Source organism: Mchenga conophoros, linkage group LG3 (assembly GCF_057382185.1).
Source record: "Mchenga conophoros isolate Kocher_MC1m ecotype Shallow Benthic linkage group LG3, M_conophoros_male_GT1.1, whole genome shotgun sequence".
Classification (NCBI taxonomy): Eukaryota; Metazoa; Chordata; class Actinopteri; order Cichliformes; family Cichlidae; genus Mchenga; species Mchenga conophoros.
The window spans coordinates 39,760,309-39,787,022 of NC_140528.1; the positions used below are offsets into that span (position 1 = coordinate 39,760,309).

Below are 26,714 nucleotides of genomic sequence, written 5' to 3' on the forward strand. Positions count from 1 at the left end.
TATCTGATATCATATCTCACAGTACAATAATATTGAATGGGTTGCATTGTTGTATTTTGTCATGTTTCTCAGGTCTTTGTCTGAATTTCTACGAACATTATTGCTAAGGATTGTCTTATTGCATTGGAGTCACACTGGGTTAAATATGTACACTTGGGTTTTAAGGGGTATTTATTATTTTCTTCTTTTTTTTGGGTTGTATGGAAGCCGCGGTCCGCTTCTTACTGAACTTCAGGTAAGAAGTTATGACCTGCAGTCGATCTGGGTCAGATATAAACCAAGTTTAGGTGTAGTTTATTTTTGTTGTGCTGACTTTTTACAGTTACAATAACGCGTCCTGTGTACTAGCTAGCATGACAGAGTTTATATACGGCTGGGCGGGTTCTATGATGTTACTGATAGTGAACTTTATTTTATTCATAAGGCTAGTTAGTAAAGTTGCCAACTGTCCCGTAAAAAACGTAATTGTCTGGTATTCAGAGAAAATATTACGTGTTTTGTATTGAGGCGAAACGGAACAGTTTGTCCCGGACTTCAGTTAGAATGGAAAAAGACACAAAGCTGGAGTTATTCTGCATCTTTATGCCGTCAGCTGCCTCTTCTTCTCTCATTCTCTCCCCTCCCCTCTCCTCGGCTTTTCTCTCTTATTCTTTTATCGCCCACTTTGCGCTAGAAAGAGGAAACCAGCAGATGTCGCGCTAAACAACAGCAGCACGTTTAAGCAGCTTGATCAGCTGATGTTTGCTGGAGCCACAGCTGTAAAAGCTGCTGTTGATGATATTGGTTTGATATGTGGTGAGAAGGAAACGTGAAGATGGAACCAGGAGATGTCCTTATTGAATCATCAGAGCTGAACAGGTTTCTGAGAGACAAATAACACCAGGATCCTTTTCTACGTAGCTGACAGCTGGTAACTGTGCAGGGGTGGATCTAGCAAAGTTTTGCCAGGGGGCCAGGTAGGGCATTAACAGGGAAAGGGGGCACAAAGAAATACTTTTCTTTCTTATTCTCTTTTAAAATGTGTAACTTTTAATAAATAATTATCTGAACCAAAGTTTTATCTGATGTAAAATGTATAGAAATCATACATATACCAAGAAGACTGTGTAAATCACTGTCACAGCTGTGTTTGTTTTCATTCAAAGACTTTATGGCTTTAATACCTGGTGGGCCGATATCCAGTCAAAATGCCCAGGGCAATTTTTTGTCGCAGTCCAGACCTGACTGCAGTGATGGTTTTTGGTACCCCAAAATGTGTATTTAGATACCAGGTGATCAGCTGTTTGGGAGTCTACCCAGGACTGAGTGTAAACGTAGAGGAGACAGTGCTTTTGCTGTAACAGCTCCAAAACTGTGGAACAATCTGCCTTTAGAGATAAGACAGGCCACTTCTGTTTCTTTTCTTTTTTTGTTTTGTTTTTATTTAATTATTCTGTACTGTTTTATCTTGTTTTAAATATAAGGCTATTTTCATTTTTATGTATTATGTGCTTTTTTTTTTTTTACTGTTTTCTTTTATTCTATTGTTCTTAACTCATTTATTGTACAGCACTTTGGTCCTGTGCTGGGTATTTTAAAGTCCTTTATAAATAAAGATGGTTTGGATTGGATGAAATTAAATACATCTTGTTTTCTTAGAATTCACTGTTGTGATCCATTGGAACTCTTTTCCTCCTCCCTTGTTGTTCAAACCAAGTATTGATTTGATTTAGATGCATCTTTTGTTCATTCACTGCATTTTGTTGATTGATGAAAATATTGTGATTTTCAGCTAGCAGGGCTAAAATTAGAACAGAGGTCAGTCGTATTTGTAGGTTATTGCCAATAACCTTTAACTATTTAAATACATTTTGCTAAAGTGACTTTAATGTCTCCTGTTTTTGAAACAAAATAAGAGAAAACAGATAACTGCTGTTGTGATACCCTTTATCTCTCGCCTGGGTTTGTTGGTTTTGTCAGGTCAAGTAATACAAAGAAGGACTGGCTTTGTTGAGCTTCCTCAGTAAAAACACTCACACAGGTAAACACATATTTTCTGTAGTAAATTTACATTCTGGAAACTTAAGCTCACCATCTGCAAACTTAACATGTGAAGTTCAAGGTTACAGAAAACAAACTGAAGCAGAATTAAGAGCTAAAAGTATATATATTGTCATGGTCCTGGGTCGGTGACCCAGCGCTTTTAGTTCGTTATCATTTTCTTGATGATGATTGTTTAAGTTCTATGTGTTATATTCAGTCTGCCTCTGAGTCCGCATCTGTATCTGTCTGTCTATGGTGTCTCCCCATCTGTTTGTGAATCTGTCTGTTTAGTTCAATGTCTTGTCTGGTTCCATGTGTCTGAGTTTCCTGTTTTATTGTGAAGGTCTGTGTCATATGTGAGTGTGCTCAGTTTACGGTTCCCCTGTCCCGTCAGCTCAGATTCCTCCCAGCTGTGTTGCCCTCCTGTCTCTCATCCCCTGATTACTGGTGTGTGTATTTAAGCCCTGTGTGTTCTCCTGCCTGTTGCCGGTTCGTCTGTGTAACTCCGTGTCAGTCTGTTACATATAAAAATAAATAAATAAATAAATAATATATATATACACACACATATATATATATATATATATATAATTTATTTATTTATTTTTATCAGTACCCGTGAGAACACTGTTTATACTGTGTTGTTGTCTCTGCAAAGGCAGCTCTCCCCTACAAGCAGTCTGAACATGAAACAACAATGCTCACACAAACTACAAAGGCATGCAAGCCTGCACAAGTATGGCAACCAAAACGGCCATAGGGCACAGAAGCACAGCTCCACAGGCCTTAAATAGTGCTCTGCTGATTACCAATTAGCCGGACTCTGCGCAACATCCAATCAGAACAGAGGAGGTGGAGCATGGACAAAACAAAGGGTTAATAGGGAGAAGAGACATCCTCCTGGGGGATGTAACACACACGTTAAAGTTTGTTTGGCTCAACACCACCGAACAGAGGCAACAATATAACATACAGTAGCTAACATTAACAGTGCAGTGAACCCTGCTTGTGCGGTGATATGACTGACTTTAATTATCCATAAAATCATCACATTCTCTGTAAGATTAAGGTCAACTTTTAACGGTGTATATTTTAAAGTCAAGGCTTTAAAACCAAGTTAAAGCTGAAAGTACAAACATCACTAATGTCACCTAACTTTGCCGACATGTGGCTAACAGTAGTGATGGCCCACTTGAACCTGAGGCTCCGGTGTGTGTGTCAGAAAAAAAAGAACACACTGTTTCAGAAGCACTGTGTCGAGGCTTAATTTGTTTGGCCACAGTCACATGATCAGTGACGTCCGAAGCTTCATTTAGAAAGTAACTGATTCAGTGATTTATAAGGAAGTCAATTGTGGGATTTATGGAGTGTTTTGATGGTGAGAGACAGCAAACCACTGATTATTCTATAAAGAGACATGGAGCCAGCAAGGAAGACAGGAGGTTTTGTTGTGTGGGAGTATTTTGATTTTGGTACATCGGGCGGGTTTGCCAGCTTTCTGTTCTTGTTGTTTGCTTAAGAAACTTAAAATGTCTGAACAAAACAAATCATAATATTCATAATATGAATATCATTTATTAACTTTAGAAAGACTTAGACTCTTTGAATTTAATCTAATCAAAAGATATGTATTTTTAAAATGAACTTAAAATGTTATTCTACAAAATTAGCAGCAATTAAATTTGTTTAATATTTTTGAGCTGATAGTCTGTGGTACCCAGGAAGAGTCTGTATCAACTTACATTGCAGTTTCTGTGCACTCCAGCCTCTTCTGTTCCATGTGAGATGATTTTCTGAGGCAGAAGAAATTATCTCCAAGAAAAGAAACAGAATGGAACAAATCCTCTTCTTAAATAAAAATAGATTTGAAACAGGATTACCTTAAATGCACCATGCTTTTACTTAACAAGTTCATAAGCATTCTCCATTTTCAGTTTACGATCAATTCTAACCCCAGGTCAAAATTATGTGCAAGAAAATTGACCTAATATAATATTATTAAACATACCTGTCCAGACCTCACAGCACGTCACAGTGTGTTGTACATTATTATATGTATATTAAATGTATTTTTCATCTATTGCATTTACCAACATCAAGAAGTCACAAGCAAAGAAAGACCACACCATGGTAAATCTTTAAAAAGGAAAGTATTGATAAAAAATATTTAAAAAATAAACATAACAATTTTCAAAGCTGTTCAAAGCAACACAACAGTGGGCCAATGTCAAACAAAATTGTGAACGTCACTCTGTAGAGTGGGCAGTCATAATGAAGCAGTACACTTTCATTTGAAAATTCAAACTGTGCTTCATATTTTTGGTCGCCAGATAGAAAGCTTTATTTGGCCATCACTGGCCAACAGTAATATTGTAATGTTCTTCCATATTTAACATTTGCACATAAATAAGTGAGATAATATTTTATGCTTTTTTTGAAAAGTTTCTTCACCACAGTTCTGCCATCCACCGTTTTTATTAGAAAAAATTGGCCACAGCCACTGCGCTATGAATTCTGGGATATGTTGGGCCACAAATGATACACCCAACCTATTCTTCAAATCTGGGGAAATGAAGGGCGCATTTTCGGCTGCATTTCGAATTGGGACAGGCTTCATCATGTTGCCGTGACGTAATCAGCCTTCAAATTGGGTCTTGAAGGATGCAGATCCTGAATTGGAACAGTTATTTTCAGAAAACGTGAAAGAGGAACATCACGTGGAGATACTTTAAGGCTGGAAATGAAAACACTAACATGAAAATAAACATAATAACTATTTTTTTTTTTTGCCTGTCCCGTTTGGCTCTTTTGCCATCAGAATTATTGTCTAAAGGTAAAGAAAGATGCCCAACGGATTTACTTTACCAAATTGACCATCCCAGCCTTGCCATTATGGTCCATTTGATTCACCTTTTATTGTTTATTTTATTTTCACTTACTGAATACGGGACAGACTTGACTGGGGGAAAGAAGGGGAGAAAGAAAGAGGGAAAGAGAAACAGCTGAGAAGAGGGACGGGGGAGAAGGGCAAAAGACAAAAACCAACAGAGCAGAGAAAAAAAAATGCATCTATCAATCACCTGGATCACCTGCTGAGAAAGAAAAAAGAAAACAAGCAGAAGAGAACAAGAGTAATAGAATAAACAACATCACAATGATATATGGGAATATGACAGTAAATACTAAATATTAAACATTATTGTGCAGCACATAAGATCAACAGAACACAGTGTGCTTTGAGGTAGGAGCCAAAAAGGGTGTAGTTTGTGGGTGTGAGCACCCGTGTGTACACCTGTGAGCATGGACGCGCTTGTTTTTTAAAAGGTTCCTTCATGTAATGATCTGCTAGAGGGTGTGGGGGGGCCACAGCCCCGTCCTCCAGGGCATGAAGCAGGTATGGAGGAGATCAAAACTCCAGACATCCAGAGGCCCCCAGAACACAAGAGACCAAGGAAGACCAACAGAGGGGCAGCCGCGCCACTGTCCCAGAAAGAGCTGAGGAGAGTCCCAGATGAGGGGTCACTCAGCAGCCGCGGAGCAGAAGCCAGGGGGAGTTGCAGTGACGCGCCCGTGAGCTCCGCCGGCAGCCAGCCGTGCCTGAGTGACCGAGCCCCAGGCCGAGAGGCCGGGGGCACCCCACCCCACCCCGAAGTGGCCCGAGCGAGCCCCAGGCTCCAGGCCCCGACAAGCGGCTGCCAAGGAGTGAGCCGGTGTGTACCTGGACGCCCATCCCCAGACACAAAGAACCACCAACGCACCGATGTCTGAGGGAGTCCGCCACTGGCAGGGGAAGTGGTGGTGGGGGGAGAGAGGCCTCCAAACCTTGGAGGGCCTGAGGTGTCCCCAGAGAGGTGGCGTCTGATACCCAACCTGACATATAGACACAGACATACAGGCACACACAGACACAAACATCCATTCCCACCCTCATGCTCTCATATGCACTTACTCCACACTCAACCAACGTGGAGACAGACATAAAGAGACGCTGTACACACGATCACACTCCCCAAGCATACTCTACAAACCGGGTCTAGGTACCCTTGCCCCTGGAGGGGGGAACTGCACCCAGACCCAGGTGGTGTTACCCTTTTCCCTGCGGTGGGGAGAGGCCGACTCCGCAGCAGCAGGGAGGCCCCACACTCCAGACTGCAGTCGGACGGCCAACTCCTCCTAGCCCCCCCGCTCCAGCGGGCCGCAGAGAACGGGGGTGAGAGAAGACATAAACATAATAACTTGATACTGTCACTGGGTTCAAACTGAAGGAGTGTTCACAAGAAATCATCAGTATCAAACTGTGACAATAAAAAATGTTCATTAAACCAACCAAGAATGGGATAAGTTTGATGTGAATCTTTGGTAATACATGGGGGAAGCTCTGTGCCAGTTTTATCATACTGTACCTCCCTCCATCCAACCACACACTTCTTTGGGTTTGCCATCAGCCCTGCCTGCCTCACAGACTCCGTGACCAACCACTGCACATGATCCACCGAGGTATCACTATGAATGACAACATCATCCAGGTAGGAATTAACATATGCAGTGTGAGGACGCAGCTATCGCTCCAGCACGTGCTGAAAAATGGCCGCGGTTCCAAAGAAGCCAAACAGAAGAGTGACGAATGGTACAAACCATACAGAGTGCAGAAGCTCGTTTTTGTCTTTGGACTCTGCAGACAAGGGAATCTGCCCGTAGGCATTGGTTAAATCCAACATGATAAAAAATAAGCAGTGCTTAACCAGTCCAGGTCAACCTGGGGCATGGGATAAGCATCAATCCATGAAACCTTGTTCACTTTGTGATAATCATCACAGAACCGTATAAAACCCTGCACTCACTTCTTAATTACCTGGAAGCACCTTAAAGACAACCGGCCCCTCTCAACAGCTGCGACAAATCATCTGGAGAAAAGGTAAACATAGGACACCAAACACTGAGGAACAAATCCTCATTTCATCCTATGATAACAGCATTTTCACCATTTCAGCCAATTCCTTTTGCACAATTGGTCTCTTGTGCTCAGACAATATGTTAGGTCATGAACGCACTTTCACGCCAGGCTGCGTTTCAAAGTGGTGCTCCATGAGAGTCATGCAGCCGGGCAGGGGGGAGAACACATCTGCAAACCGCTGTTGCAATGCAGGAACATTTGCCTTGTGTGAGATGTTCATTACAATCTTGTTTTTAAGAAAAATCAAACATCTTTGTCCTTGAAGATCATTTCAGAGTTTTTAATGAGCTGCAGGAACCCTGTGCTGTGAGTGGAGAACAGCCAAGTCTCCTCCTGTGATAAACCTCCACATGTACGACTGAAAACAGTTAAATTACTTTGAATCTGAAATCAGGGCTCAAACTACTTGTTGTGAGACCATTTCTTTATTTTTCAAAGTTCATCAAATATAGGATCAAATCAAATCACGATTTCATAATACAAACTTCAAATCAACAAGAAAACAGCTGCAGAACATGTGGAAATGAAATGAATTCATTAAAAAAACAACATGTGGAGTTCAAGAACACAGTAAACACACTAAAGGAGCCAAAAATAGAGGTTTAATAGAATTTGAATTTTTGATCTTGTAACAGTTCTTTGCTGCCACTGTGAATATGAATGTGGTCTTTGCCTAATTGAATAAAGGTTACTCTGACTCACTGCTCCATCTTCTGGTACAAACTGGTATTACATGGAAGTACAGCCCAAAACCAGTTCAGCTTGAGTTTCTTTTTTCTGGACATAAAGTCACAGCAGGTGTCATTTCAAAGCTGGTGGACAGATTTAGTTCATTTTGGAAGTTTTAAGAGCAACTGCTGTGAAAATATTTGCAATTTTGGGAGAAAAGGTTCAAAAGAAGAAGAAGCAAAAGTTTAAATATGAATGAAGAATTGAAATTTAACTGAGGTAACACATTAAATGAATACATTTAAAAAAAGAAGTTAATTTTGGAAACACTAAGTTCAAATGAAAGAAATTGAAATATATATCCATATCTGCAATTTTGATAAAAAGTCTGTTTGGTAAAAAAGACATTCCTATAACTTTAATAGTACAACTACTAAACACTACTGTGTCCTAAGGGAACAAAGGTTAAAATGTAACAGGGATAACATTTTAGAGAATTAAGATCCCTCAAAGGAAAAATAATAAACTTGATATACATATCTATACATGCAGCTTCCTAAATGTAATATTCAGGATTATTCACTGCAGGTCCAGAAATCAGAGCTACCTCATCAGATCCAAGTGTGACATCAGCTGACACTCTTTACAGGAGATTCCATCTGAACTCTGTGGAGCCTGATCTCAAGGTTTTTAAGTCTGACCCTGAAACCAGAAGAGGATCTTTCTCTCTCTTCAGATTCATTGTGATCCAGTGATTTCAGTCCTGCATGATCAGGCTGATGTTTGCACAGAGCAGATAATGAAGTGAAGGTTTTTGCACATTGGTAACAGTGAAACAGTTTATTTACAGCGTGGGATCGTTTGTGTTCGGAGTATGAACTGAGATTCCTGAAGCTTTTGTCACACTGGTCACAGCTGAAGTTCACTTCCATGTGTGTACGTTCATGTTTGTTACGATGACCTGATTGTGAGAAGCTTTTGTCACAGTGTCTGCACTTGTATGGTGTCTCTCCTGTGTGGATTCCCTTATGCTTTTTCATTGAGCTCACGTTCAGTGGTGAAGGATGACCCACACTGGTCACAGATGTGCTTTTTGACCCCACTGTGGAAGAGTTCATGTATTTTTAATGTACTTGTGTGTGGAAGCCTCTCCCACATTCTTTGCAGTAGTTCATTTCGTCTCCAGTGTGTCTACGTTGATGTGGTTTTAGGTCCCATTGATGATAGGAAGTTTTTTTTACAAAGGTCACAAAGAAACTCTTTCCCACCACCACAGTGACGACAGGGTTGAGAAATGGATCCATCTGTGTTGCTCTGCTTTTTTATTTTTATCCTGAATGTCGCCTGAAACAAAGAGCATCTCTGCCAACGTCCAATTACATTTTACCATTTACATTATAAGACTGAGCTTACTGAACAAAAATGACTCTTCAATTTTCCCAAACAGTTCATTCAGTATAACTCCATAAGTTTACTGATCAGACTTTTTCCAAACAATCAGGTTACAATTACAAGATAAAAAAATCAATACTTCCTCACAGTAACTGCACTTGTAGAGTTACTTTCTGGTGTGGATCCGTCGGTGGTTTCTCACGTGATGTGGAGATTTAAAAGTCTTCTCACACAGGTCACATTTATAAGGTCTCTCCTCAGTGTGGGTAAACATGTGTTGTTGTAACTGTGCGTCTGTTATAAACAGTTTCCCACACTGATCACAGCGGGAAACATCATTTCCAGTGTGAATCCGTAGGTGTCTATTTCGGTAGTGTTTGTCGCTGAAACTTTTTCCACAAAAGTTGCAGCTATACGCCTTAATTCCAGAGTGGGTAACTAGATGCCTCTGTAAGTCGTGCTTTTGAGCAAAAGCTTTACCACACAACTCACAGCTGTGTGCTTTAACTCCACTGTGGATGAGTTGGTGTGTTTTTAAGTTTCCAGCGTGGGTAAAAGACTTTCCACACAATTTGCAGCTGTAAGGTTTAACTCCACTGTGGACGTGTTGGTGTGTTTTAAAGGGTTGAGCGTGGGTAAAAGACTTTCCACACAAGTGACAGTTGTACGCTTTAACTCCACTGTGGATGAGTTTGTGTGATTTTAAGCTTTCAGCCCGGGCAAAATCCTTCCCACACAAGTCACAGCTGTACGCTTTAACTCCACTGTGGATGACTTGGTGTATTTTTAAGCCTCTAGCCCAGGCAAAATCCTTCCCACACAAGTCACAGCTGTAAGCTTTAACTCCACTGTGGAGGACTTGGTGTTTTTTTAATTTTCCAGCCTCGGTAAAAGACTTTCCACACAAGTCACAGCTGTAAGGTTTAACTACACTGTGGACGAGTTGGTGTTTTTTTAAGATTCGAGCCAGGGTAAAAGACTTTCCACACAACTCACAGCTGTAAGGTTTAACTCCACTGTGGATGAGTTGGTGTGTTTTTAGGCTGTCACTCCGGGTAAAATCCTTCCCACACTCATCACAGCTGTAGGATTTCTCTCCCTTTCTTCTTTGACGTTTGTCGGCCTCCTGAGAGCGCTGACTTCTTGCTCCATGTTGGTCCTGCAGTGACAGAGATACAAACAGAGGCAGTGAGTGAAATGCAGTCGTGGAACAAACTGAAACTCCCTCCGTCAGTGGAAACAAACATGTCAACAAACACATTGTTGGTGTGTTTCCACCACCTTCTGGTGATGGTGTCACATTACAATGATGTGACACAATGAGAGGTGTAATGAAAATTACCTTATTGAAGAAATATATAAGTGGAGAAAATATTTTACTTCATAAAATATTTTGAGTTCAACTGATGATATTGTTGTTTCAATATGTGCTGATAAAATATGATCTTTGTATTTTCTTCTAACTTCTGTGGTTTTTGGTTGTGAATGTAGATTCTGTATATATGGAGGAGCCCAGGATGCAAAAGACAAAGCTGCTGTTAATTGTGTTTTAAAGACCAACCAGTTGCACACAGTTTCAATAACAGTGTAACTGTGATGTTTTTCTCACCTTCTGTGTTGAAGTCATTGTTTGAGCTGAGTCCAACTGGCTGAAATTGTCCTTCTGCTGCTCCACCAGACTCTTCTCCTCCTTTTACTCAGCTGGGACACAAAAAGTATATAGACATATTTTATCCCTGACAAAAAGAAGCAGAGCAAATAAACATTACTACACTCCTCAGTGCAGGGCTCGCAAAATCTCAAAATCCCTGGTAACCCTTCGGGCAGGGAAGGGTATTTGGTAGCCCAAAACAAATTTAAGTAGCCCAAATAAAAAAGAGAGCAATTTTTTGATTGATGTTTTGTTTCCTGTTTTGTTTCCTTTACAATATTATACATTAAAGTATAATATTGTAACAGAAACATTAATCAAAAAATCTTTGAAACACAAATTACAACATTGTTTAAAAATTACAATCATCAACTCAAATACTTGGTTCTACTTGAACAGAAATTTCTATGAACTTGTAAGAACTGTAGAACATGAATCAGTCTGTGTCAGATCCTGAATTTAAAATTTCCACTGAAGTCACGGGTAAGAGGCAAGTGGAACCAAGATCTAGGCCATTTGCTTTTTTGAAGTTTGCAAAGACTGCTAAATCGTGCCAGTAGTAGTTCACTCTTTGCAACATAGTAGGCTGTTCTAAACAGATTTTTCAGGTTTATTTTTAGTATGTTATTTGCAATTGGTGTTTGTTCTGGGAAAGATATTGCAGACTGAGCAATAATGCATTTCTTTCATTTCTCATGGGTTCTAATGGGGGCCTTTCTTAAAATTACTGGTCCCAGCAAAAAAAGGCGCTTGTCGACTCAGAAATCAAGGGAAAACCAACAACACACCCGGCAGAACATTATATTATTTACACGGGTGCACATAAGTGGTCCGCATGTGCGCATCGCTGTCAAAATAAAAGACGTGCACCAGATAAGAAGTTGCAACGCACGTTTGCGTCCATATAAAAGGCACTGTTTTTGTCCGCTAGTGTGGGATTTTCACGGCACATTCTGCAACACATCTCTGTGCGTTCATCATTTGTTTGAAGCCAGCTCACCTCCTGCAACCACTTTTCCGAGAATACGTGCTTCTTTTGTGGTTCGGACCCCTTCTGACATTTCTTCTGCGGTGGAGGAACACCAAAGTAATTGCTTACAGTAATTGCTTCTTCAACATCTATAAGAGTTCTAAACAAATGTCTGTCCTCCAGAAAATCTTATGTGCACAAAAATATATATAAAAAACAGCCAGCATGCCCCTGCGGGCGGTTTATCCTTCAAGCTCGGGTCCTCTACCAGAGGCCTGGGAGCTTGAGGGTCCTGTGCAGTATCTTAGCTGTTCCCAGGACTGCGCTCTTCTGGACAGAGATCTCCGATGTTATTCCCGGGATCTGCTGGAGCCACTCGCCTAGCTTGGGAGTCACCGCACCTAGTGCTCCGATTACCACGGGGACCACCGTTACCTTCACCCTCCACATCCTCTCGAGCTCTTCTCTGAGCCCTTGGTATTTCTCCAGCTTCTCGTGTTCCTTCTTCCTGATATTGCTGTCATTCGGAACCGCTACATCGATCACTACGGCCGTCTTCTTCTGTTTGTCTACCACCACTATGTCCGGTTGGTTAGCCACCACCATTTTGTCCGTCTGTATCTGGAAGTCCCACAGGATGTTAGCTCGGTCATTCTCCACCACCCTTGGGGGCATCTCCCATTTTGACCTCGGGACTTCCAGGTTATACTCGGCACAGATGTTCCTGTACACTATGCCGGCCACTTGGTTATGGCGTTCCATGTATGCCTTGCCTGCTAGCATCTTGCACCCTGCTGTTATCTGCTGGATTGTCTCTGGGGCATCTTTACACAGCCTGCACCTGGGGTCTTGCCTGGTGTGATAGACCCCAGCCTCTATGGATCTTGTGCTCAGAGCTTGTTCTTGTGCTGCCATGATTAGTGCCTCTGTGCTGTCTTTCAGTCCAGCTTTGTCCAGCCACTGGTAGGATTTCTGGATATCAGCCACCACCTCTATCTGCCGGTGGTACATACCATGCAGGGGCCTGTCCTTCCATGATGGTTCCTCGTCTCCCTCCTCTTTCTTGGGTTTCTGCTGCCTGAGGTATTCACTGAGCACTCGGTCAGTTGGGGCCATCATATATATATATATATATATATATATATATATATATATATATATATATATATATATATGTGCACTGCCTGGATTGATTACAAGAAGGCCTATGACTCAATGCCCCACAGCTGGATACTGGAATGCCTAGAATTGTACAAGATCAATGGGACCCTAAGAGCCTTCATCAGGAACTCAATGGGGATGTGGCGTACAACACTAGAGGCCAACTCCAAGCCCATAGCACAAGTTACCATCAAGTGCGGGATCTACCAAGGAGATGCTCTGTCCCCACTGCTGTTCTGCATAGGCCTGAACCCCCTCAGTGAGATCATTAACAAGACTGGCTACGGATACCGACTACGGAACGGAGCAGTTGTCAGCCACCTCCTGTACATGGATGACATCAAGCTGTATGCCAAGAGTGAACGAGACATCGATTCACTGATCCACACTACCAGGCTATACAGCAATGACATTGGAATGTCGTTCGGACTGGAGAAGTGTAGTCGGATGGTAACAAAGAGAGGGAAGGTAGTCAGAACTGAGGGGATTGAACTACCAGAAGGCAACATTGCAGACATAGAGGACAGTTACAAGTACCTGGGGATCCCGCAGGCAAATGGGAACCATGAAGAGGCCGCTAGAAAGGCTGCAACCACCAAGTACCTGCAGAGGGTCAGGCAAGTCCTGAGGAGTCAGCTGAATGGTAAGAACAAGATCCGGGCCATCAACACATACGCCCTGCCCGTGATCAGGTACCCTGCTGGGGTAATAAGCTGGCCAAAGGAGGAGATAGAAGCCACTGACATAAAGACAAGAAAGCTCCTGACCATGCATGGAGGGTTTCACCCCAAGTCCAGCACCCTGAGGCTGTACGCTAAGCGGAAGGAAGGGGGCCGGGGACTGGTGAGTGTCAGCACCACAGTCCAGGATGAGACAAGGAACATCCAAGAATACATTGGGAAGATGGCCCCAACTGACCGAGTGCTCAGTGAATACCTCAGGCAGCAGAAACCCAAGAAAGAGGAGGGAGACGAGGAACCATCATGGAAGGACAGGCCCCTGCACGGTATGTACCACCGGCAGATAGAGGAGGTGGCTGATATCCAGAAATCCTACCAGTGGCTGGACAAAGCTGGACTGAAAGACAGCACAGAGGCACTAATCATGGCAGCACAAGAACAAGCTCTGAGTACAAGATCCATAGAGGCTGGGGTCTATCACACCAGGCAAGACCCCAGGTGCAGGCTGTGTAAAGATGCCCCAGAGACAATCCAGCACATAACAGCAGGGTGCAAGATGCTAGCAGGCAAGGCATACATGGAACGCCATAACCAAGTGTACAGGAACATCTGTGCCGAGTATAACCTGGAAGTCCCGAGGTCAAAATGGGAGATGCCCCCAAGGGTGGTGGAGAATGACCGAGCTAAGATCCTGTGGGACTTCCAGATACAGACGGACAAAATGGTGGTGGCTAACCAACCGGACATAGTGGTGGTTGACAAACAGAAGAAGACGGCCGTAGTGATCGATGTAGCAGTTCCGAATGACAGCAATATCAGGAAGAAGGAACACGAGAAGCTGGAGAAATACCAAGGGCTCAGAGAAGAGCTCGAGAGGATGTGGAGGGTGAAGGTAACGGTGGTCCCCGTGGTAATCGGAGCACTAGGTGCGGTGACTCCCAAGCTAGGCGAGTGGCTCCAGCAGATCCCGGGAATAAAATCGGAGATCTCTGTCCAGAAGAGCGCAGTCCTGGGAACAGCTAAGATACTGCGCAGGACCCTCAAGCTCCCAGGCCTCTGGTAGAGGACCCGAGCTTGAAGGATAAACCGCCCGCAGGGGCGTGCTGGGTGTTATATATATATATATATATATATATATATATATATATATATATATATATATATATATATATATATATATATATATATATAGTATAGAGAACACAGTAACAGTTTGTATATAAAATCTAAATTATTAAAACTAGAAGAGATAGTGAAATTATAGACATTATTATATTTAGGGCAAAAAATAAAACACTATCTCTTAAGTTACAAAGTGTATTTGTATTGTGTTCAGAACATGGGGAGGGAAGAAGGAAGTTTTATTTTAAGCATTGGTTTGCTCGAACCACACAAAGGCAAATGTGTCCAACAGTCATGGGCATAAGAAACTGGAATTCTCTCAATGATCATCTCACGTGTTGTACAAAGGTTTCTCAATTTAAAATCTGCTATAACAATAAAACGATAAACCAATATGAAGAAGTTGAAAATAACAGAATTTAACTGTAGAAAAAATTATCCTTTTCGTTTGATATTTAGTGGTATTGCTCACTGTTGATTATATTGTTCTGTTTGTTTTGTCTTGTTTTGTGTAGAATATTGTCAGAGTGTAATTTTGGTTGCCTACTTGTATCATCACAGATAGGGGGCAGGTGTCAATGCTCCTGTTCATGCATGGAAACAGTGTTACTTTAATTAACAGGAAGGTTGTGTATAAGAAATGAATTACTGCTGTACCATGTGTGAAACAAAAAATTAAATAAGTAAATATGGACTTCCATAGATCCACAAAAGAGTCCCGCTCAGACTCATCGGTAGCAGTATGAACTCAGCCAACTAAGTTTATACTGAACCTCATTACCATCCTAGGAGTTTAAAAAACATTTAAAAAATCACTTTGTTAATGACGGATTGAAAAATTTCACAAATGAAGAATTTATTCTACAATTCATTATTCAAGCACAGAATTCTTTATTTTGATGTGCGTGGCTCTTGTTGTCCTCCATATGGGGGTGTCAAAAATCACATTGGAAGTGGCACACATCACATCACCTGTTGACGGTGTTAACAACACCTTCACATTCACTTGGTGAACTTGCAAACGCTTAGGATTTAGCTGAACTTGACTTTAGATGTTTCTGAAACAAGAAGGACATATTGATTTGCTCTCCTGATATTTAGATATTTAGGATTAATACATTTTGTGCTCCTTAAAGGTTAAAATATCAATACTACAAACACATACACGCATGTAATGAAGCTCAAGAAGACCAGATAGTATTTTAAGCCTGTGTTTCTGATTTTATCATGTTGTTCGGTTCACTTAGTGGGATGAGAAGCAATATATGAACTAGTGGACTAATATTATATTAGGAAAGATGATTGAATTATAGCAGGGGTGAACAGAATGCAGCAGAGGGACTAAATGAGTGAGACTAGTAGATTCTTAGTTTCTTGTTCCTGATGTGTAGGGGAGGTTTTACCATGACATACACCTTGTTACATGGGATGAAACTTACATTTTTGTTACCAAGTGGAAGTGAAAAGTCCTAAAACTAGGCTTTCATATTTTTACATTTTGTAGAATTTTATTTTATTTTTTAATGTTTGAGGAGTGCACTGAAAGTTAGGTTTGAGAATCTGCTCTCCTTCAAGCAGGCCTGCATGATTGGAACTAAAAGTGCTATACAAAACTGTTGCTTTAAAAACGATCGTAAAGTGAGCTTCTCCACCTTACAATTAATCTTATGATACCAAACCCACAAGAATGACAGTGGGGGTCTGCCTGTCATAAAATGAGCAGTAAGAGCTGCCTCAAATTTCATAGCGTAGTGGTAGGTGTGGATAATTTTTTCAACCCCCCCCCCCCCAAAAAAAAAAAAAAAAAACAGTGGATGGTTGATGTGGGGCAGCCAAATAGTAAACTTTTAAATATAGGGCTGGGCTATATCATACTGCTCACGGTAATACCGGTATAATGTTGGGCAACGATAAGAAAATTAAATACGGCAATAAAATAAGGGTAAAACACGCATGCGCATTGCTTTTGTTTTCATACGCACATGGCTGGAAAAAGCACAGTGGTGACGGAGAATGAGAAGAGCGAAAGTGGATCGTTAAATGAAACGAAATGAATCTGGCTGTAGGCTGTGGCACTTGGCCAGAGGTGGCGCTGGTTGATTCGAGTCCATGTTAGTGCAAACAAAGTAAACTGCACACTTTAGTTGTGAAGCAAAAACGCTGAAATCGGGGTAATAAAACGTGCGAGGAGAACGATAACGACGACAAGAGTCTCCCGATCGTTCACTCTCGCCTTCCTGTGAACAACACCGGCGTGGTGTTAATTGTTTGACAATATCACCAACTCGCCACATTTTTAAACATTTTGTTGTTCAACAGCATCAAGACTGACGGAGTGTGTTTGAGTTAACCTCACAACTGTCACAGATGACACATTTGGTGTTTTTTTGCTGGTTTGTCGGTAGCAGCTCCTGAAACGCAAGTCTACCACACATCTGTTCGACCAACGCCAGTTAATCTGGAACACGGGCCGATTTTTTGTCCCAGTCCAGCCCTGGATGCATCTGGAGACGGTCCTATTAAGTCCTATTCTAAAGGCTGATTGCCCTCCCCCACGCTTGTACCTGTGGCTTTCTGTCCTGGGGGTGGGGGCTGGTTGTTCTCTTGCCCTGCACCCAATCCTTTTGTTCATATTCAAAGACCGTTTTTCTGTATGTATTCTTACCCCCTAAAACCCGTCGTATTGTAATGTTGCACGCAATCACAAGTTCTAAGTCTGTCTAACTCCAATGTATACCAAGCAATCTATTATTCTCAACAGCGCTAAAAGCTTACCTTTAGATGAGCCCACAAACCGAGAGAAACTCCGTGATGAAGCTGGAAGTCTCAACAAACAGATCAGGGAGCAGAGACCCACGTGGTTCACGCTGATCTGAGCTACGATCCAGGAAACAAGGGTGTGCAGATCGATGCAGAAATTGATCCCAACGTTGGTAGTGGTATATGTTCCTGTAAGTTCACTACTTTACTCCCGTTTCATGAAAACGTAACTCTCTCTCTGCTCGACACCTCTCCTGCACACACACAATTTCTCCGCCCCTTCTTCCCGACTCTGCCGTGATTTGTTACTCGGTTTGGTCACATGACTCATTTGCTCAACGTAACCACGCGGGGTGTAGTTTCAAAATTAGCGCTTAGCGCTTTGGCGTTGACGTCACGCCGCAAAGCATTGTGGGAGCGTGGCACCATTTTCGGGGTCTACGAATCAAAACAAACACACTGTGTTGGAACGAAGATTACAAGATGCTTAAAAGCAGCTCAAAAGAGAATGGACTGTATAGAGACCGATTTCGTTCAGAAATCAAACGCAGCAAACCTTCACCATCTTATCCAGGAGGGTCACCTCTTCACCCTCACATGGAAGAAGTAATCTGATGGTGGTATGTTTGAAGCAGGTCCCTTGTGTAGCGCTGCAACCCAGTCACGATGTTTCATCCATTTCATAGGCTGGTTTGCTAAAATAATGCCAAATTATTAGCAACTCTATAAATAGAAGGTAGTTCTGCAAAATCACTCAGTAGGATGTTTGTTCTAATTTGCTATGAGCTCAGAGCGCATCGAAAATAAAACTAATAGGCTATAAAGAGTGATATGAACATATTTAGAACTTACCGAAACGAAAATGTCTGGAGCACCGACAGATATTTGGAGATGGAAGAGAACTGGATATCAGCTCGTCTCACAGCTGCTATCCAGACTAGACGCCTTCGTTTGCTAACATCGGTACACGAGCTGCCTCATGTTGCTTCCAGGTTGGGAAAGAATGAAAAGATAAACCATTTTCAAGCTTATACTCTGTTGCCAGTCGTGTGATTGAACATTGCAGCCGACCACACAGCAACATTACTGTGACCGGTGACTTTCCTTAAGCAATGTCACTCACACTTTGCATCACTATGAGCTCAACAGTAATCAGATAAGGAGCCCAACACTACAAATGTCACACAATCACTGCACTTCTACTCTAACATCACTTGTCTGTCTGTGTTGAATCCTTCACAAGCACTCTTAGAGAGAAACAAACGTTAGCAATATGGAATGGAATGTGATGAAACCAGATATGTTTGGGATGGATGGGTTTTGCGCTATGAATTCTATAGTGAAAGTGTTGTTTTGTCTCTCTGTGCAGGCCACGGCCTATTATATGCCACAGCCTATTGGAGGCAGAGTTGCAGAGGCTAGAGTGACCACTGGCTATGTGCTTGCTGGGTGGTGGGTCTCAGAGGACAACTTCTAACCCTGTTAAAGGCAACACGTGGAGTGCAACTGGCAGTGTGGCATAGCTGGCTCTGGCCTTGGGACTGTGTGTTTTTATTTGATTCATAAATGGGACACTGGACTGATTTATCTTTTATCTCTTGATTTTTTTTTCTCAATAAATTATCTTTTAGAATTTTATTGACTGTCATCTTTTTGCCCACGACTGAGACGGTTGGTCAGACCTAGAATCTTTCTTTGGGTGTGTTACACTGCAGTCACTGATTCTGGCTTTAATTAATAACTGACGCTTACATGGTCTGAAATCAGACTTAAGAGTCACTACCTTTGTTCATTTTCCCCACATCATATTTACTGGTTGCCCACAAGTGCTCCCGAATATCACACAATTCTGGAAAGTCTGGGGCCAACCAACATAGTTCCACCTGCTAAATACACAGAGAAATGTCCCCCTTTTTTATTAATAATAATAATAATAATGGATTGGATTTATATAGCGCTTTATAGGCACCCAAAGCGCTTTGCAATGTCACTATTCAGTCACTCTCGCATTCACACACTGGTGGAGGCAGCTACAGTTGTAGCCACAGCTGCCCTGGGGCAGACTGACAGAAGCGAGGCTGCCATATCGCACCATCAGCCCCTCTGGCCAACACCAGTAGGCGGTAGGACACAACGACACAACGACCAGGACAGAGAGCCCGGGGATCGAACTGGCGACCTTCTGGTTACAGATACGCTTACACGGTCACCCCTGAGCCACGGTTAGAAGCTGCAGAGTTCACACAACACTAATCTTCACCATTAAATGCTTCCTAAACACTTTCTTCCCCAGGTCTGTGCTTTTTGTAACCTGTTCATGTGTTATGCCTTTCATTCCGTTGTGTTCTGGTGTGAAAGTAAGAGGCAGGAGAAAGCACTGGGTCTTTGGCTCTTTACTACACATCTGCAACACAGAAATACGGGTCTGATCTGTGTGTGTCACACGCCTGCCAGTACAGCACAAAATAAAAAATATGTCACTGAAAGATCATCAAAACAACTTATAAGAGCAATAAACAAAATAATTCAAAAACAAATAAACAGTCAAATACAATTTAATAACCAGGACCCAATATTCTAGTGCTTATAGTTCAAACATTCAATTCAATTCAATTTTATTTATATAGCGCCAAATCACAACAAAAGTCGCCTCAAGGCGCTTCATAGATACAGAGAAAAACCCAACAATCATATGACCCCCTATGAGCAAGCACTTTGGCGATAGTGGGAAGGAAAAACTCCCTTTTAACAGGAAGAAACCTCCGGCAGAACCAGGCTCAGGGAGGGGCGGCCATCTGCTGCGACCGGTTGGAGTGAGAGAAGGAAGACAGGATAAAGACATGCTGTGGAAGAGAGACAGAGGTTAATAACAGATATGATTCAATGCAGAGAGGTCTGTTAATACATAGTGAGTGAGAAAGGTGACTGGAAAGGAAAAACTCAATGCATCATGGGAATCCCCCGGCAGCCTGCGTCTATTGCAGCATAACTAAGGGAGGATTCAGAGTCACCTGATCCAGCCCTAACTATATGCTTTAGCAAAAAGGAAAGTTTTAAGCCTAATCTTAAAATCATTGAAGAAATGAATTGCAGTGAGAAGCTAAAAAAACAGCTTCTCAACCAAACAGCTTGCATCAATTTTGAGAGGCCTGCACCACACCACCAGCTAGAGGAGTCCATCCCTCCACCCTGAGGAAAATCCTCAACTGGCTTCACACCTTCTACTGCAGATTTGAAAGTCAGTCTGTTCACACCTCCAATCTGTTCACCTCACATCTACACAAGACTTCCTGCAGCCCTCACCCCCCTCTGCTCTGATCCCCCTTGACCTCTTCTTACCTGTCTGCACTAAAGTACCGTGAGAAGGATGTGTCTGCTCTGCAAGAGACAGAAGCCCAGGAAGCCTTCAAGATCTAACTACTCAAAAATGTTGTGTGGATATTGAATATTTGTGTTTGGTAATCAATGTGCATGTCTGTTTTAGATTTTTAAGAATTTTATGCTTGTTTATCTTGTTATGTATGGATTAGCCTAGTTTTTGTTTTATCTTTCATGAAAAACATTTAAAAATAGAGAATAGCTAATATACTCAATATTAGTTATATCTTTTTTTGCCATGAACACCCCAATCTGGTATGCTTACCCCCAAATTTTATTTACAACAACACAAATTATACATACCAAGTGATGGATGTTGTATTAACATTTTGTCGATGCTTAAAATCTGGAGATGAAATTGAAAAACTTAAACGTCTTTTCTTGTAGGGCCAACACACATAAGTGAGTAGTTAGCATGTATATTAATGCCCATTCATTTCACTCCTCTTGGAAGTTATGAAATTGAAAAGTTAGTTGTCAGGAGATTTCTTCTCAAAGAGTATCCCTCCATGGCGCAATTCCAGCTGCTGATTGTGAAAAGGGCTCGGAGGCCAGTACGTAAAATGTGGACTCAAGTGAAGATTCAACCACAGGAGGCAGTGATAAGATTTCACGTAAGCCTTATTGACCACAAGAGTAAAGATCGACACGAGGGAAGAAAGCTTGGCAGGAAGTCTCTGACGTGGTGAAACTGTAAACAGAGGGAGAGTGTGGTTAGGAAGGAAGTGAGGGGAGCGAAGACTGGTGAAGTGAGGGTTACTGGATTTGTGTCTTACTTGACAGTTGGAGCGCATATGGCTCTGGAGGGAGGGGAGAGTGACCTGGTGAGCATCTTGGAAGGCGAGTGAGGGGAAAGGATTGGACCTGGCTTTCCCTGAGATCCAGAGGAGACAAGCATCTCTACGACACCAACTGTCTGCCATCGATAACGCAGTTTTGAGATCCCTTCCCAGGCGCCTCAATGGCCACTCACACCTTGCATCAGATGATCTCAGTAGTTCCAATAATAAGGGAAGGTCTCATCGTGGTTTCACCTGAAATCTCTGATAATGACCCATGACCCATTTTTTTCACATCTTGGCTCATGGGATGAGGCAAATTATTATTATTATTGGGTCAGACTCCCTGCATATAATTTGCTTATATGCAGCAGCCTTTTCTGGTTGTTTTCACAGCATATCTATGTGCTTTGAAAAAGCACTCGCCGCTCCTTGATGGGATGGATCTCTAGATGCTCTTTTGTGAGAATATCATCCTCTTCATTCAATCCCTATGCTCATTGGTTCAGAGATGGACAGGTCATTTCCTGCAGATTCAGATAGAAAATATATATGTATTTAATTTTTTTAATTATGTATTATGTATTTATTATTTAGATGTATATTAGCATCTATATTATTTTAATGCTTTACCTCTACATCGATATAAAGATACCATGATGAGAGTGGAGATGAAGTATGGACAGAAGACCACCAGATAGCGAATGAGTGTAAAGTCAAAATGAAGGGAAGTTTGAGAAGTTCCTGGAGTTTCTGGAGTAGGAAGGGCTGTAATTGCAGGTATATCTGCAGACAGAATCCCACCTGTTCAGGTGAAAATGTGGATGAAGTGAGTGGAAAAAAATCAGAGTGAAGCTCCTCACCTGTGACAGTGATCCAGCTGGATGGAGACTCTCCATGACCGCTGATGTCACACTTGTAGAGGCCTTCATCAGACCTGGAAACATGCTGGATGGTCATGTGACCTGTAGGCTGCTTCCTGATGAGGGAGCCATCTTTATAGAAAGCAGCTGGGAGGTTGGAGGGAGTGGTCTTTGTTTTACAGAGCAGAGTGACGTCATCTCCCTCCATCACAGGGAGGACAGGACTCTGCAGGATCACTGATCCACCTCAACACAGAGACAAACTACAGCATTTCATCCATTTACACACAGCTTCATCAACACTAACTCCACACACTCAGCTTACCAGTGACTGTCAGGTTAACCATGTTACTGATGGGACCCTCTCTGGACTCACACCAGTAAACTCCACTGTCCCACGTGTAGATGTAGCTCATGGTACATGAAGAAACAGACCATATTCCAAAGTCAGCTCCACACTGAATCATCAGTTTTTTGCTTGTGTTTCTCCACAGACTGAACGAGCTGCGAGCAGAGCCGTCATCCTCCTCACAGTGCAAAGTTACAAGGCTTCCTTTAAAGAATTGAGAGCTGCTGGGACTCACAGTGAGATGAGCTGTTCGGTAAGGGGGACATAAGATATTACCAAATAGTTATTTGGAACAAAAATATTTGTATCTGGGAACAGAAAAACTTCATATCAAAAAGCTGAGTTTCCTTATGAGACCACAGTGCATGCCTTGGTCATTTAGACCAGTGGTCCCCAACCCCCAGGCCATGGACCAGAACCGGTCCATGAGTTGTTTGGTACAGGGCTGCGAGAGTTGAGGTTCGGGTGTGAAATTTATGGTTTTCGGGGTTTTTTATTGGTGTTTATCGTTTTATCGTTATTATTTCTTGTCTTTCATCGTTAACATAGTTTCCCTGGGTCTTTTCTCGTATGTTATGAATAAATTTGTCAAGAACTGTAGTTCTAACATGCAAGCTTGACCCAGAAGCAAACACAATACGCAGGAAATGCGCACAGAATAAACTTTATTTCTCAACTAAAGGCGACCCGGAATAACCAAAGGGAACATGCTGTTTCAATGTTAGAACAGAAGTGACCTGGAGATAAATGATTTGGGAACGCCATGATCAGAACCGTGGGAGGCTGCAACAGAAAAGGGAGCGAGTTACTGGGGAGCAGGGAGATAACAGCATACAACGGGGTAGAGCTATTTATCTTACGATCGGGCCGGACCGTTGGAAATGGAGGCAGGGGTGAATGTCCGCGGGAGAGGATTCCAGGGAGACGGAGAGGATGATGACAGGTGGTTTATCTGAACTCCAGGCAGGCAGGAGGACATGCAGGTGAAAGCTCAGTAACACAGTAGCAGGAAACACAGTAACAGGATTAACACAGTTCATAGAAAGCAGAAATTCCTCATCAACCTTCGCAAGGGGCGAACTAGCGTGGAGCAGCCGGCAGTGAGGGGTTAAATAGTCCCCCTGGTGATCGCCTGAAATGGGATGAAGGTGTGAAGACGACAGCCACACTCGCAGGTGTGGGCATCCCAACCGCTCCTCAGACACTGAGCTGTGGACCATGGCAAAATTATCTTTTTTTTTTTTGGTGCCGGTACTGGATTTATTTTGTTATATTTATCCACGACACCTGATGAAGCCAACAGAACCACATGATTCTTGTGGTTCTGTTGGCTTCATCAGGTGACGATTTCCAGCTCACACTGGAGCATTTTGCAGCTGTGTGTGAAATGGTGGGAATAAAAATCAGCACCTCCAAAAGCCATGGTCCTCAGCCGGAAAAGGATGGAGTGCTCACTCTGGATCAAGGATGTGCTCCTGCCCCAAGTGGAGGAGTTTATCTTGGGGTCTTTTTAACAAGTGAGGGGAGAAGGTAGCAGGAGAGTGACAGATGGATTGGTGCTGCAGTGGCAGTGATTCAGAGATTGATAGAGAGCTACGTGAATCTCTTAATTCACCTATGATCACAAACTTTGGGTGGTGACCAAATGAACGCTGCTTTAGAGATAGGGTGAGGAGTTTGGCCATCTGGGAGGGGCTCAGAGTAGAGCCGCGGCTGCTCCACATCGAAAGGGAGACAGTTGAGGTGGTTCGAGCTTCTGACAAGGATGCCTCCTGGGTGTCTCCTAGGTCACATGTTTCCAGGACAGGCTGGAGAGATTGTATCTCTTGGCTGGCCTGAGAATCCCTTGGTGGTCTCCCGGAAAGGCTGGAAGAGGTGGCAGGTCTGAGCTTCTCTATTTAGGCTGCTGCCCCTGTTTATCTGGCCCTAGATAAGGGTAGCTGATTCATTTAAATTGACACAATGATCCTGCTATAATCAGGTTTCTGTAAGGCACAGTAAATAAAGTTGAGCTCAATTCATATGCTAAGAGTTTTTTATGGATTTGTTTTGTTTTTGATGGTCTGGGAACAAACACAGTTTTAAGGTATTGGGGGGGAATAACAAGAGACTCTACTTCCTGATGCTGGCACTGAACAGTCATGTATTTGGGGGTTTATTAAATTCGGCCAGATTTCTTGAAATGAGAGCAGATCCATCCAAATTTTCTAACCTCTGACATGAACAAATCCCTGGGGCCCATTTTCCTGGCCGCTAAAGTATGACCTGTCAAAATGATAAATATTCAAAATATGAACATGATGCAAAAAAAAAAAAAAAAAAAAATGGATATATAAATAAAATTTCAGCTTTTCAGCAAAAGTTAAAATAACAGAAAATCATAACATTCAATTTTCTTTGCTCTTATGCCATTTTGTCAGAGCTGGATGCATCTGTTTTTGGCAACAAGCTGGTTTAAGTTTGGTGTGAGGTCTTGTGTTGTAGAGATTCTCAGGGTGGACTGCAGGTGTTTATCAGTGAGACGACTCCTGTGTGCTGTTTTGTTGATCCTTATCACTGAAAACAGCTTCTGCATAACAATAATAATAAATCTATATAAAACGATCTCGCTGTTCAGAAATAAATGGCTGGATGTGGCCCACGGGCCTTGAGTTTGACACATGTGCTTTAGAGGGTTAAAGTTTGAAAGAGAAAAATTACTAACCTTGATGTGCATTGCAGCTCAGCAGTGAGGCGAGAACTAGAGGAAGTGACACCTAAGTTAGTTTGTTTTCACACTGCGCATTTATTTGATGCTCAGGAAGCTTCAGCCCTGCAGAACATGTTCTTTTCATAGTTCTCAAAATATATACAGCTCTTGTTTCTTTAGTCTAATCCAGACTCAGCTCATCATTGTTACAGTAAAAGTGTTAGAAGTAAACTTAAAAAGTTGCTGCTGTAACCAGTCATAGGGATGAGAAGATTTTTAAATTCTAATAATGTTCCCACAGAACAGCTATAGCTATCGCAAAGACATATTTCATATATAGCAAACGTTGTTGAATATACGGTTATTTGGTTTGTTACCATAATATCAACTTTTTCAAAATTTGTGTTTTAAAATGATTTCATAGTTTGGAGAAAGTGTAATGTGAGAATATCACAAACATTCTAAGAAACATTCTTGGAGCTGAAAACTCCAGATCAGCTCCGTACACTGAAAACTAGAAAAGACAACAGATCTGCAGTAGACTTCTCTGGTAAGATTTTTAAGGTAATTTTAAGTCATCACAGTTAAAGAAACATATTTTGCTTACAGAGCAGTGGCAGCAGAGTTGTTTCCTCCATTGTTTTTTCTCAGTAATGGTACTGAAACATTCAGCTGCTTAACTTTAAGCCCCTCCCAGTCCCCTATCCTGACTTGCTCTCCACTGTGATGTCCTCACCATTTACCTACACTGTGCTAGGATAGAAAGCAAGCACTCATGCAAGTCATTGAAATTCAGGTATTCTGATTACTTCCATGGCCATGGGTGTATAAAATCAAGCACCTAGGCATCCAGACTGCTTCTACAAACATATGTGAAAGAATTGGAGCTCAGTGAATTCTAGTAGTATCATGATAAGAGTCCAATCATAAAATTTCCTCACTAATAAATATTGCATAGTAAACTGTTTGTTTTAAAACCACTAACAGGAAGCACACACTCCAAATAGGAGTGCACCCGCCCGCAGCCAGCACACTGCAGCAGCACAGCCCAGGACATGCCACACACGTGCAATTAACCAAAAACCCAAATAATGTCACCACAAGCACAGTGTCTACCTGCGAAAAAAGGAACATCAACAGTCAGAATAATAAGTAGAATAAAAGAATGTCTGTCATGTCCTGTATTTACTTTCACTTTCCGTTCCACTGTCCACTGCATCGTGCACAGGGTCACAGAGTAGGTGGTGGCCACGCGCCACCAGGTCATCCACCTCC

At 42.2% G+C, this 26,714-nt stretch overlaps 2 protein-coding genes across 2 annotated transcripts; both read right to left on the minus strand.

The window, feature by feature from the left end:
- Positions 1 to 7,437: 7,437 nt before the first annotated feature.
- On the minus strand, positions 7,438 to 17,637 carry LOC146578592 (uncharacterized). The gene is made up of 3 exons (XM_085269445.1): positions 17,397 to 17,637; positions 10,647 to 10,738; positions 7,438 to 10,196 (listed from the first exon to the last, which is right to left on the minus strand). Exons 2-3 carry the CDS (start codon positions 10,662 to 10,664, stop codon positions 9,204 to 9,206), a joined length of 1,011 nt encoding a protein of 336 aa, XP_085125571.1. The 5' UTR covers positions 10,665 to 10,738; positions 17,397 to 17,637; the 3' UTR covers positions 7,438 to 9,203.
- Positions 17,638 to 19,759: 2,122 nt separating this feature from the next.
- On the minus strand, positions 19,760 to 26,078 carry LOC146578593 (Fc receptor-like B). The gene is made up of 8 exons (XM_085268968.1): positions 26,047 to 26,078; positions 25,455 to 25,490; positions 22,727 to 22,996; positions 22,402 to 22,647; positions 22,172 to 22,324; positions 21,536 to 22,065; positions 21,063 to 21,450; positions 19,760 to 20,224 (listed from the first exon to the last, which is right to left on the minus strand). Exons 1-6 carry the CDS (start codon positions 26,075 to 26,077, stop codon positions 22,019 to 22,021), a joined length of 783 nt encoding a protein of 260 aa, XP_085125094.1. The 5' UTR covers position 26,078; the 3' UTR covers positions 19,760 to 20,224; positions 21,063 to 21,450; positions 21,536 to 22,018.
- Positions 26,079 to 26,714: the final 636 nt, after the last annotated feature.